The sequence below is a fragment of the Staurois parvus genome, unplaced genomic scaffold, assembly GCF_062004578.1.
Source record: "Staurois parvus isolate SC_StPar_1 unplaced genomic scaffold, SC_StPar_1.0 ptg000471l, whole genome shotgun sequence".
NCBI classification, from domain to species: Eukaryota; Metazoa; Chordata; class Amphibia; order Anura; family Ranidae; genus Staurois; species Staurois parvus.
In genome coordinates, this window is record NW_028318267.1 from 672,196 (window position 1) to 685,121 (window position 12,926).

At 45.1% G+C, this 12,926-nt stretch overlaps 1 protein-coding gene across 1 annotated transcript in view; it reads left to right on the plus strand.

Moving 5' to 3' along the window:
• Positions 1-2,849: 2,849 nt before the first annotated feature.
• The window catches only part of RND3 (Rho family GTPase 3), a 39,765-nt gene continuing 29,688 nt past the window's right edge, over positions 2,850-12,926 (plus strand). The window contains exons 1-2 of the mRNA XM_089689364.1: positions 2,850-3,179; positions 6,539-6,626. Of these exons, the coding sequence (XP_089545490.1) occupies positions 3,030-3,179; positions 6,539-6,626 (238 nt within the window). The 5' untranslated portion in view covers positions 2,850-3,029. The remainder of the gene's footprint in view (positions 3,180-6,538; positions 6,627-12,926) is intronic.

Below are 12,926 nucleotides of genomic sequence, written 5' to 3' on the forward strand. Positions count from 1 at the left end.
AAAATTGAAAAATAATAAACTTACCAGCTGGATCATCAGTTGAAAATAAAGGAAAATGTGAAAATGAAAATAAAAAGAAATGCAGCCAGCACATCTAAGAATTGGTAAGCTGCAATATATTACATTTTTGCTTTTGAATGTATCCATCTAAACAAAAACACCGAAAATGAAAACTAATGCAGCCGCAAGAATCAACACAAGAGGCAATACTTACAATCAATTTGAAGTGTACCTTTCATGTGACTTTCATGAATGTAACGCACTCTATGAATGGAGGAGGGGTGGACGAATGAAAGGTCTGCCTTCTCCAATCATAGATGGAAACTATAACACAGCTTCTATGCATGGAGGAGGGGTGTGGGGGAGGGCAGGTGTATTTGGCAGTCTTGGTGATGCATGTGATAGGTCCCTCAGCTCTTATTAACCCCTGCAGCACCAGGAGATGACCACTGCATGGGTATTCACAGCCAGCAGCACAAGGGGAACTTTGCATTGATTGTGAGAACCATCCCTAGTGCTGATTTAAAAATAAAATTTTTTTTTACATTTTTACTTTGGGTTTAATGAAGGCCCCATTCACACCAAGCGTAGCCTGAACAGGTGTTTTGCGTGTTTTTGTGCTTTTTTTTGTTCACTTATATGGTCTGCCCTATGCTTGATAAAGAAGCTCCCGCATCTTTTCGGATGTAGATCTTTCTGCATTTATTTTACTGCGTGTTTTTGGCTCATTTGAAGTACATTTTTGTGTGTCCTGCTGGCTGGCTGTGTATAGGGTGGCATTAGTAGGCAAGCATGGGGCAGCACAGTGGCTAAGTGGTTAGCTCTTTCCCCTAGCAGCACAAGGGTCATTGGTTCCAATCCCAACCATGGCACAACCTACCTGGAGTTTGCATGTTCTCCCCTTGCCTCTGTGGGCTTTTTCCCATTCTACAAATATATGCTGGTAGGTCAGTTGGATCCTTGTCTAAATTGGCCCTAGTATGAATATGAGTTAGGGACTTTAGATTGTAAGCTCCTTCAGTGCAGGACTGATGTCAATGAGCAATATGTATCCACTTGACCTCTGGAAGGTATTACTCCCTTCATGACCAGACCATTTTTTGCTATTGGGCACTGTGCAACTTTAACATACATGCAACACTGTACCCAAATTAAATTTATATTTTTTTCACACAAATAGAGCTTTCTTTTGGTGGTATTTGATCACCACTGTTTTTTTTTTTTTATTATTATTATTATTATTTATAATTTTGAAAATAAAAACATATCCAATAAAAAAATAAAATGTCATTATAAGTTTAGGCCAAACTGTATTCATCTACGTCTTTAATAAAAAAAAATCACAATAAAATTAATTTGTTTGCGCTAAAGTTATAGCATCTACAAACAATGGTAAATGTACTGAAATTTTTATCTAATTTTTTATTTATACTAGTAATGGCAGTGATCAGCAGTGGGCAATTTGACACTAACTGACACTTTTTGGGTACTGGCTAACTGACACTAATACAGTGATCAGTACTAATAATATACATTGTTACTGTACTAATCACACTGACTAGGAATAGGTTAATCAAGGGGTTAAGTGTGTGCCTAACAAGTGTTAAGCTGCTTCCACACCAATTTGTTTTTCTTCTGCTTTTGCATTAAAAAAAGCGGAAGAAACCCGTGAGACCTAGGGAGCTCTTCACACTGATCCATTGCAGGTCCACTACGTTTAGTAAAATCATTCTTGCTGCATGTTTGGTGCAGTAAAAAAAATGCAGCAAAAATGCACCTTCTCTTTGAAATGCAAGGCAAATGCAACAAAAACACATCAAAAAATGTACCTGTGTTGATGTTATTTTTAAGTCACATGTCCTCTGTAAAACACACCCAAAACGCGGTAAAAATACAGCAAAACTGCATATGTGTTTTTAGTGCGTTTTTGTTATGGATCAGTGTGAAAGTAGCCATAATGTGTGTAATGTGCTGCTTTTGACTAAAGATCATTCCCTCTGCACAGAGCCCTATGTTGTTTGTCAACACAGGACACTTGGCTGTGATTGGACACAGCCAGTCAGCAAGCTCCAGCAAAGCACTATTGGCTGGAACCTGAGTAAGTCCTGCTGTGTTCAATCAAAGCAGAGTCGGCGGGCTGGGGCACGTGCGTGCACCTTAAACCCGCAAGAAAACTGCGGCATCCAGGTATGTTACTTTGCTTGTATGAGCCGCCTGCCTGCAGTATAACTACTGCGGTGGGCCGGCAAGCGTTGATTAAGTAAAGCTCTGCGTAAATTGTTGGAGTTATATCTGCACCTGTAATAAATAAACAAAATAAGCATGATGTGTTTTTCATGTGTTCTAGGAAACACGTTTTTTGCGTGCATTCCCAGAACACGCAAAAGTAAAGGTCTCATCTTCACCTGCACCTTCCGGGAATGTGCGCAGAACTGTGCGTTGCTGCATGTGTTCCATTGCAATGCAATGAATTGTTAATAGAACCCCAAACAGGCGTTTTATCACACTCAATAAAAGTGTGCATTAACAAAAAATATGTAAACCAGAATGTGATAAAATGCTCCATGTGCAAAAAAAGAGTGTGCATCTGCTATGCTAGGAGTGAATGGGTTCTAAATGAGGTCGTACAAGCAGAATGAAGTGTGTAGGTCCGGATTGGATGGGAGGCAGGGATCGATGTGTGCGGACCATACATGGAGCTCTCTGGATACAATGTATCGCTTCCCCACTCTGTAGGAAGACACGTGCAGTTTGCCGAGCGGTCAATAGATGGCGCCGCGAATACAAGGCAGTAGTGGGCAGAGGGAGGAGGGCGGGGCTGTGGAAACATAAAAGCGGAGCGGAGTTGTAGACAAAGCTCAGTCACCTCTGTGCCGGATGGCGGAGCGGAGCCGAGCCGGGGAGCTGTGGATGTAGCGGGGAGCTGCGGGGGAATAGCAGGGAGCCGGTGCTCTACCCTCCATCCTTCCTTCCCGCCCGGTGTGTAGAAGTTGTGAGACCCCCGGAGAGGGAGGAAGAAGTTCACCTCAATGAAGGAGAGAAGGAGCAGCCAGAAACTGGCCAGCAAATCCATGATGGATCCCAACCAGAATGTCAAATGTAAGATCGTGGTGGTGGGGGACAGTCAGTGCGGGAAGACTGCGCTACTACATGTGTTCGCCAAAGACTCCTTCCCAGAGGTGAGTACTCCTGGGGGGATGGGTGACCCTTTCCGGGGAGGGGGCGATGGGTGCCCCTACCTTCTCTGGGGGGTGATAGGTGACCCTTCTTTCCCTTGGTCATGGGAGCTCCTTCCTTCCAGGGGGGGGTGGGGCGCGATAGGTGCCCCCTCTCATTCCCCAAGGGGAGGGCGCGATAGGTGCCCCCTCTTTCCCCAAGGGGGGGGGGGCGCGCGATAGGTGCCCCCTCTTTCCCCAAGGGTGGAGGGGCGCGCGATAGGTGCCCCCTCTTTCCCCAAGGGGGGAGGGGCGCGCGATAGGTGCCCCCTCTTTCCCCAAGGGGGGAGGGGTGCGCGATAGGTGCCCCCTCTTCTTTCCCCAAGGGTGGGGGGGCGCGCGCGATAGGTGCCCCCTCTTCTTTCCCCAAGGGTGGGGGGGCGCGCGCGATAGGTGCCCCCTCTTCTTTCCCCAAGGGTGGGGGGGCGCGCGCGATAGGTGCCCCCTCTTCTTTCCCCAAGGGTGGGGGGGCGCGCGCGATAGGTGCCCCCTCTTCTTTCCCCAAGGGTGGGGGGGCGCGCGCGATAGGTGCCCCCTCTTCTTTCCCCAAGGGTGGGGGGGCGCGCGCGATAGGTGCCCCCTCTTCTTTCCCCAAGGGTGGGGGGGCGCGCGCGATAGGTGCCCCCTCTTCTTTCCCCAAGGGTGGGGGGGCGCGCGCGATAGGTGCCCCCTCTTCTTTCCCCAAGGGTGGGGGGGCGCGCGCGATAGGTGCCCCCTCTTCTTTCCCCAAGGGTGGGGGGGCGCGCGCGATAGGTGCCCCCTCTTCTTTCCCCAAGGGTGGGGGGGCGCGCGCGATAGGTGCCCCCTCTTCTTTCCCCAAGGGGGGGCGCGCGATAGGTGCCCCCTCTTCTTTCCCCAAGGGGGGGCGCGCGATAGGTGCCCCCTCTTCTTTCCCCAAGGGGGGGCGCGCGATAGGTGCCCCCTCTTCTTTCCCCAAGGGTGGGGGGGCGCGCGCGATAGGTGCCCCCTCCTTTCTTATGGGATCGTAAGTAACCCTCCCCTAGCTGAGGTCCCGATTTACTGCACCCTCTACATCCCCAAGGGGCAATAAATCCCTCTACTTGGTCTTCACTCCCCTCTCTTCTCAGGAGGATATCATTACGTCTCAGTCCCATTTCGTCCCCTCCCCCCCCCCCCCCCCCAGTCTATCCGCCGCAGTCATATAATAACAATAATATTAGATGTGAATGCTGTAGATTGCAAGCTCCGCAGGCGAGATTTCCAGCATTAGTGACCTTGTTCTTAAACTTTCACTCCTTGCCAGGGGTGTACCATTATTTCTGAGCCTTCCTGGGTTCTGAATGTCATCCAGTCATTTTTGTTGTTTTTGGGAGCAGGTTTTGTTAGCTGAGATGGTAATAGATTGCAAGCTCTGCAGGCAAGATTTACAGCATTAGTGACTGTTGTTAGTATTTTGCTCCTTGCTGGGGACTGTTGTTTCTCAGCCCTCCTGGGTCCCAGTTATCACTGGAGGTCACTTTTTTTTATTTTGCTTTTGGGAAGAGGTTTTGTTAGCTGTGATGGTAATAGATTACAAGCTCTGCAGGCAAGCTTTGCAGCTGTAAGGAGCATAATGTTAATATTTCACTGCTTGTAGGGGTGTACAGTCCTTATCCCCCTGGATTTCAGCCACAGTCTTTTTTTTTTTTTTTTTTTTTTTTTTAGTTTTTAAGTACAGGTTTTGTTAGCTGCCATGGCAATAGATTGCACGCTCTGCAGGCAAGATTTACAGCATTAGTGGCCATGTTCCTAATCTTTTGCTCCTTGCAGGGTCTTTTGTTTCTCAGCCCTCCAGAGTTCCAGCTATCAAACACAGTAATTCTTTTTTTTAACAGCTTTTGTTAGCACTGATTGTATTAGATTGCAAGCTCTGCAGGCAAGATTTGCAGCATTAATTGCCATGTTCTTACTGTTTTGCTCCTTGCAGGGGTCGATCATTAGTTTTCAGGCTCCCTGTGTTCCATCTGTCAACCGCAGTCACTTTTTGGTTTTGGAAATAGGTTTTGTTAGCTGTAAGGGCAATAGATTGCTAGCTCTGAAGACGAGACATAAGTGGCCGTATTCTTAATGCTTTGCTACTTGCCGGGTTCTATCGTTCCTCAGTCTCCATGGATTCTGGCTGGGTTTTTTTTTTTTGGGGGGGACAGATTTGGTTAGTTGTGATGGTGAGTGCAAGTTCTGTGGGCAAGATCTTCAGCAGTGGTATCCATGTTAATATTTCATTCTCCCTCCCCTCTGTACTGGGGGGGGTTGTTATCTCATTACTTCTCATACCCCTCTGAGTTTTGTCTGTGCACTGCAGTCTTTGTTTTTGGTAACCAGTTTTCTTAGCTGTGATGGTGATAAATCGCAAGCTCTGTGGGCGAGATTTAAAGAAATGGTATTCATGTCCCCAATGCTTTGCCCCCCCCCCTTCTCAGGGGTTTACAATTACTTCTCATACCCCCTAGGTTCTATCTGTTAACTGCAGTCATTTTCTGTTTTTGGGAAGAGGTTTTCCCTCTTAGGTTCAGCTGAGAGCTATCTGCAGTAATTGATCTTTAGCTTTGATTGTGATAGATTGCAAGCTCTGCAAGCAATACTTATTTCTTTCTCCTTTCTTTGTTGGGGTATATCATTACTTCTCATCCCACTGGATTCAGTCTATTAGCTGCGTGTGTTTTGTGTTTGTTTTTTGGTTTTTTTTAGCTTATTTTGTTAGCTGAGACACTGGTAGATTGCAAGCTCTGCAGTCCAGATTTACAGCGGTATTGCTTACCAATGAAATTTTAATATTTTTGTATCCATGACAACTTGTAATAGATGCGTATTGTTTGCCAAAACTGGGGTACATGCACAACTTTTGCATACAGACCCCTAGTGACCTCCCCTTTCCACCCCCCCATTTCCCAGATACTTTTTTGGATTGACATAATCCTAGACACCATATAGTCTTGAGTCTTTCCTTTTTTTGAGAGCAAGAGGACCCTCCAAGGGTCATACATTTATCTTCCTGAAAAATTGCTGGTGAAAATAAGAATGAATAAAAAGGGGGTGGGGGGGTCCAAAACAATGGCACTCCGACAGCTGGGATGGCAACCTAAAATTCAGAGGATCACGCTCCACTGGGTTAGTCAATAAATAATTTATAATGCTGTTCTCCCGGAGGCATAATTGCATATGATATCACTGCTGCGATTTAACGAAGGAATTTGATCTGATCTCTTTAGCAATGTTGGCGATTAACTTTCAGATGGGTTGGGTGGGCTGACCGCATTGGGTGAAGTTGTGACAAGTGACCTAATCTTCTCTTTTTTTTTTTTTTTTTTCTTCTCCCCGTTCAGAATTACGTGCCTACTGTTTTTGAGAATTACACGGCCAGCTTTGAAATCGACACGCAGAGGATAGAACTGAGTCTATGGGATACGTCTGGTAAGGAAACCCGCATCTTCCTAGGAATGTGCATTGTCATTGGTGTGAGATTGTGATGTTGGGCTATTTTGATTGGGGGGGGAGGGGGGTCATTTAAAGGGATCACAATCTGTTCTGAGCTGCTTTCATTCAAGGGCAGCATAAGGGCAAAAAAAGCTCTATTCTGTGACTTGTAGTTCTGTTTTAGGCCCTGTTCACACCTGTGCATTTTAGGTGCAGTACGTCATGCATTTTTCATGTTGGCCAATAACTATTTGGGCTTGTTATGGGGGCTAGAAATGCATGCAAAACACATTTCCATGTATTTATTACAGGTACTTGTATAGTGCCATCAATTTACATATATATTGTATATTCACAGTCTTTGCCCTCAAGGAGCTTACAATCTAAAAGTCCCTATCTCACATTCATACACATACTAGGGTCAATTAGACAGGAGCCAGTCAGCATACCAGCATGTCTTTGGAGTGTGGGAGGAAACCTGAGTACCCGGAGGAAACACATGCAGGCATAGGGAGAACATGCAAACTTCGTGCAGGCAGTGTTGTGGTTTGGGATTCGAACCAACTACCCTAGTGCTGCTAGGCAGAAGTGCTAACCACTTAGCCACTGTGCTGTTATTGACTTCTATGGGCTTAAAAACATATGAAGGAACACAGATGTGAACAGGCTCGATCTATGACCTTGCCTTTGACGCATGCATTTTAGAAGGTTCAGAGGTACTAAAACGCAAGGTGGTGATGTACGAGGGATCTCCCTAAACCCCTGCAGCCCAGGCTGTGGCCCTCTGGGTATCTTGAATCCCAATTTCTGTAGCTAATTACTGCCTTCACCACTTCTTTGTTAATCCATTAATGTCTCCTGTAATATGTCCCTGCACTGTCTCCCACCACTGTTGTAGAATGTCAAGTCTTCAACTATCTCCTTTAATGTCTGACAGTCTTCTGTAGCATGTACATGCTGAATATGTGGCTCTAGGTGATGTATGGGGACACACCTGAGGCCCACTGTACTTTTTGATTACTTTTTTCACACTAGAATTTTTATTTTTGTTATTTGCATTGTGGGACTGTGCTGTCCGAGTGTTTAGCTCTGTTGCACCATGGCCCTATTCACGTACATGGGAGATTTTGACGGTGCCACCTGTCATACTTGGCATGTCATGTTAAAATTGCTGCAGGGCAAAGTTCTGTGCCAGTGTGTACTTACCTATGTAGGCACCTTGTGCTCTAAAAACGGATCGGCCACCTTGTCTTTACCACCCCCCTGGCCGCCCTTGTGAAAGGAGCCTGAAGCAGGCCATAGATGATACAATTTTCTTTGCATCCTCCACAGGTGGAAGGAAAAAATAACCTATTTCCCCATCATCACAGTCAGTGATGGGGCTAATCCCTCCCATAGAGCTGTTATGCTCTACTGGCAGGGAGCCTTCCTAGTCGGCAGAACTTGGTGATCGCTGCTGGCGGCTAATGCCATATTCTCCTAGATTGTAAGCTTGAAAGAGCAGGGCCCTCGATCCCCTCATGTTTTTCATTGTATTGGTATTGTTCTGTCACATGTTCTGTCCCCCTTTGTAATGTACAGCGCTGAGCGAACTATTGGCGCTTTATAAATACTGAATAATAATAATAATAATCAGTAATCGCATGCAAAACGTCTGACAGCCTGGGTGTATTTAAGTCAATCAATGGATTGACTTTAGTACAGTCAGCCTGCCCATAGATGGATTGGATCTATGGGTGGGGTAAGTGTGCTAAACCCACCCAGAACAATCAATTCCATTCGCTGTATATTCAATCAGGTGGACTTCATACTACACTGTCTTCTATAGCATACAAAGATTGATTATATGTGCCCCTTGGTGATGTTGGGGGGCACTATGTAGGCTCCTCTATACCTTGTAAGTTGGCTAACCCTGCCCTAAACAATCCATTCCCTTTTATCCAGTTTGGCCCCCGTACTGGTAAACCAGCAGATTTACGATCCTATTGTGATACACGTAACCATCCGTGCTGTATAGCAGAGTGACAGCTGCTGCAGAACCTCTTGGTGAGCTAGCAGTTGCTTATTATTCCTCTTAGCACATTCAGGCTTGCCAGTAATCCAACCCCCCCCTTTCTGTTATTGACATACAGCTTTCTATGGTAGCGTCTGATTGTTAGACTCACAGCTCCTCTGGGTCCAATTGCCTCTCTGAAGCAGACCGCTCAATCTTCATCTCGTTGGAAATTTCTCCAGTATGAAATCTAAGGACATGGCGAATGCTCGGCCCCATTTATCAATGTGCTTTGTGTGTTGAGTAGAGCAGTCAGTAAGATTTTTATTTCTTTTATCTCAGCACTGTGTGGGGTAGAAAGCATTTGATTGGTTAGTGGAAGTAGGAGACAGATCATGGCGCTGCGAATGTGACAACCCGATGTAGAATTCCGAGGCTTTCTGAGAATCATTCGCTGACATTCTGCTCCTGCATGTGTGGCTGACTATGATGTAATGTGTTCTATGAGATCTGTACATTCCATATTTGTGTGATCTCTGAAGGAGGTGGATGTGTGGTATGTGATTACGTGTGGATGAAAGGATTTCATAGGCCATGTCTCAGCGGTGAAGCCGTGATACAAGGACGACTTGCTTGTGAACTTTCCTTCACTGCAGCAGGTGAAAGGTGATTTCTTAAAGCGTATCTAAACCCAAAATCAGAAATGTAATATGTTGCAGCTTACGGGTCCCTTAACTGCATGTGATGGCTGCATTTGTTTTTTTGTTTTTTTTTCTGTATTCGGTGATCCTACCAGTAACTTCCTGTCCTAGGGTGACCTTTGCTACACTATAGCTATGGAGGAGCAGTGTTGTCACCCTAGGCTGCTCTCCTGATTTTAACTGAAGCACCTACTCTCCATTCCCTTGGGAAGTAGTGTAATCTGACAACGACATATGATTTGTATAGCGCCATCAGTTGGTGCAGTGCTTTACAATATGAGGGCAGATGGTACAGTTCTATTACAAATCAGTATAGGAGGAGTCAGAGGGCCCTGCTCATTAGAGCTACAATCTAAAAGGAGCTAACAGGAGGACTGACAACTCTAGGGGCCCCTGTGTCCTTGCCCAAACTCAAAAAAGCCTATGAAAAAGGTACCGGGGCATCTCATGGGGCCCCCTACTGACCCCGGGCCCTCGGGCAGCGCCCGAGTTTCCAATTGGTCAGTCAGCCCCTGAGCTAATATCAGAAGATTGCTAAGAACGCTGTTTGAGATTTCAGTTGAGTACACCAGATGTTAAACGTTTTTCTGTTGAGACCAACAAGTATTCCTGTTGCTGAAAATATACTTGGCTTGAACAAAGAAAATGAATGCAGCTGTCACCTCTAAGGTGTGTTTGTGTGCACCCCAATCCCCTTCTCGGGTCCCCCTCTGGTGCTCCAGGCCCCTGTCTAGTGCCCCCATATCTCCCAAGCAGGTTCACTCCTGATCCACTGCTGTTCATTCACACAGCATTGCTCAGCTTGTCTGCACTCCTAATTGGCTCACTGGCTGGTAGTAGCAGGAGCCAATGACTACCACTGCTGTCTCAGCAACTGCTCTGTCTTAGGACTTCAGATTCGTCAGTATGATGGCAATAGACTGAATGGGAAACCTGGAACCCTACTGGAGTCCCTGGAGAGCCGAGGCTCTCATGCACATCACTGGATTGCTATTGGTAAGTTTTATTGGGCAGGGGGTGCTGCTGCACACTTAGTGTTACTAAACCCACAGCCATAAAAATCAGTCTGTAAAGCATACTTATACTCACTGTGGAACCTAAGAGGTCAATCCTCTACATTGTATAAAATGTTTGATCCTGACTTCTGATGCTTCCCTTCTTCCAGTGCCTCCCTCTTATTGCCTGATAAGACATGTCATGTGGAGTCTTTCTGCACATGCTCAGTTTGGTGTGTATTGCTAGAGAGGTTTTTCTTCTTGGGAGAGTGCATGTGATCAGCACTGTCCAGAGGTCAGGGGTTCTGCATCCTCCTAAAGAAGTAAAACTCCTACAAGCTTTAACCAGTGCTCATCTGGACACTGACAGAAGTCACAAGTCTGCTCTAACTTCTGATAAGGTATTTAGCAGTTTATATTTACTTAAATAGTTGCATTTCCATGTAGTGTATGTACTGTGGGAGACCAGATCTAGTGAATACAGGGTCCTGGGGTTAGTAACCCTTAAGGTTTTTTACCTTCATGTATAGAACCTTGAGCCTTTCCAACTACTTCAAGCTTTGCAATAAATAATCCATATAGACTTTCAAAGGGGTACCAGTTTGCTGGTCGTCTTCCCCCCTTTTTTTTTTTTTTTTTTTTAAAGCTGTCTGGAAGTAGTCATTGTGTCCTCTGTTCCTCCAAAGGCTCTTGTTGCTTTGTTAAATCTAATACTGACGAGAGGCTTTTGGGACACCTCCTCAGGGCCCCATAACTGCCACACAGTCTGCTGTGGCTCGGGTTTTATGCCAAATACAGGCTACCTTGGACTCTTCATCTGTATGATATACCCTGACTCTGCAGATCATGAAGTAGGGTTCTAGGCTTCCCATTCAGTCTATTGCCATCATTCTGACAAATCTGATGTCCTAAGACAGTGCAACAAAATCATCATTTGTAATTGATATTCACCTTTTGTGTAATAAAGGCTTTATTATATCTAAATGCTTTTAATTTTTTTTTTTTTGAAGGGGGGGGGGGAGGGTGTGGTCTAAGTGCAGCAACACTGATCTTTAATTACATGCTGTCATTTTTTCTTCTTGATAGTATATGCACCTGCCATACAGACTGGAGCGGTCATCCGTGTGATGGTATGCCATATAGCAGAGTCTAAGATTTAGACCCCTCCATGAGCCTGAGTAGACTATCCGACAGCGTGGAAACAGTCCAGCACAATGTCAGATTCTGGGCAGAGTCAAAGGGGCATGGCTACGCGTTTTGAGTCAGGCCTGCCTCTGTCTAGGCCCCTTTCATGTTAACTACATGTGGGTTTTTTGTTTTTTTTCGTTTTTGATCAAGTAAGATCAAGATTATATTGGTTTTTCTGCACTTGGATCATCACCCCACCCTTTTTTTTTTTTTTTTTTTTTTTTGATGCTACACAGATCCCTTCTATTAAGGAGCTGTACCAAGTGATTGGAGGCCAGTTGCGCCATCCTATTTGGGCTTTTTTTCCCTAACGTGTGCAAAAAAAGTGATGTGATGGAGTTGCAGGCACACAAGTCTAAGGAATGTACACATAGGCTCAGTAGAGCTTATTTATCAATCGAATGGTTGCTGGGAAGTATTAGACATTCATATTTCACTTTTAATATTTAGGCTCAATAGTGAATGGATCAGGGCCTAACCCAAAAACGAGCATAATTTCATCTTTAATTTTTTTTTTCTTTAACCATGGATGCATTTTATAATCATTTTTTACATAGATGTAAAATGAATTTATTGCTTAATGTGGATTTTTATTTATTTAATTTTTTTCTTTATTGGCATTGTAGTTTACAATATCTGATAATTAAGAGAGGCAGAGTCGATCTGTTAAGATGACGAGAAATCCTGCTGTGTGCCTGTAGACACATCAGATTAATGGCCGTTGTTGTAGCAATCCATCACTTTCACACAAGGCAGAGGCAATATCTTAATAAAGTTTTTTTTTTTTTTTTTTTTTTTTTTTTTTTTATTTCTGCAGTACTGTCAGCACTGCTGGATTTGTCACCACGTCCCCTCCCCCCATGCTGTACAGTTCTGCAGTGCTTTGGGGCTGTGCTGTTTGTAAGATTACTATGATCATGTGTGTTGTTGGCTGTCACTCTGATGTTCCTTCTATCTGTATTTGCACACCCAGTATTTACCAAGGCTCTTACAAATCTTTATGGCTTATTGCGATCAAGGCTCCTATATGTATTCAGTAGTTCCAAACCATAACGGGGGAGAGTTTTTTTTTTTTAGGCCTCTCCATTACAGGGATGGAGACGCTAACTTGCCTCCCTCATTACATAGGCTTCATATAGTTATATCCCATAATTCCTCAGCCTTATTGAGTGCAAAGAGCAAAGGTGGGATGGAAGTCCAGCCAGCCAGAAGATTGGGCTCTTTGACCCTCACAGATATGTCCAGCTATCTGGATTGTTGGTACACGTCTAGATCATCGAGTAATAGTGGACATACAACAATTGTATACATGGATGGTGGTTTTCAGGAATCTGCTATTGTATCTTGATTTTTGCATCAGGCCATTGCCTATCCAGGCTGGTTTTGTTTGCTCAGAGTAGATGGCTCTGTGCCTTCATAG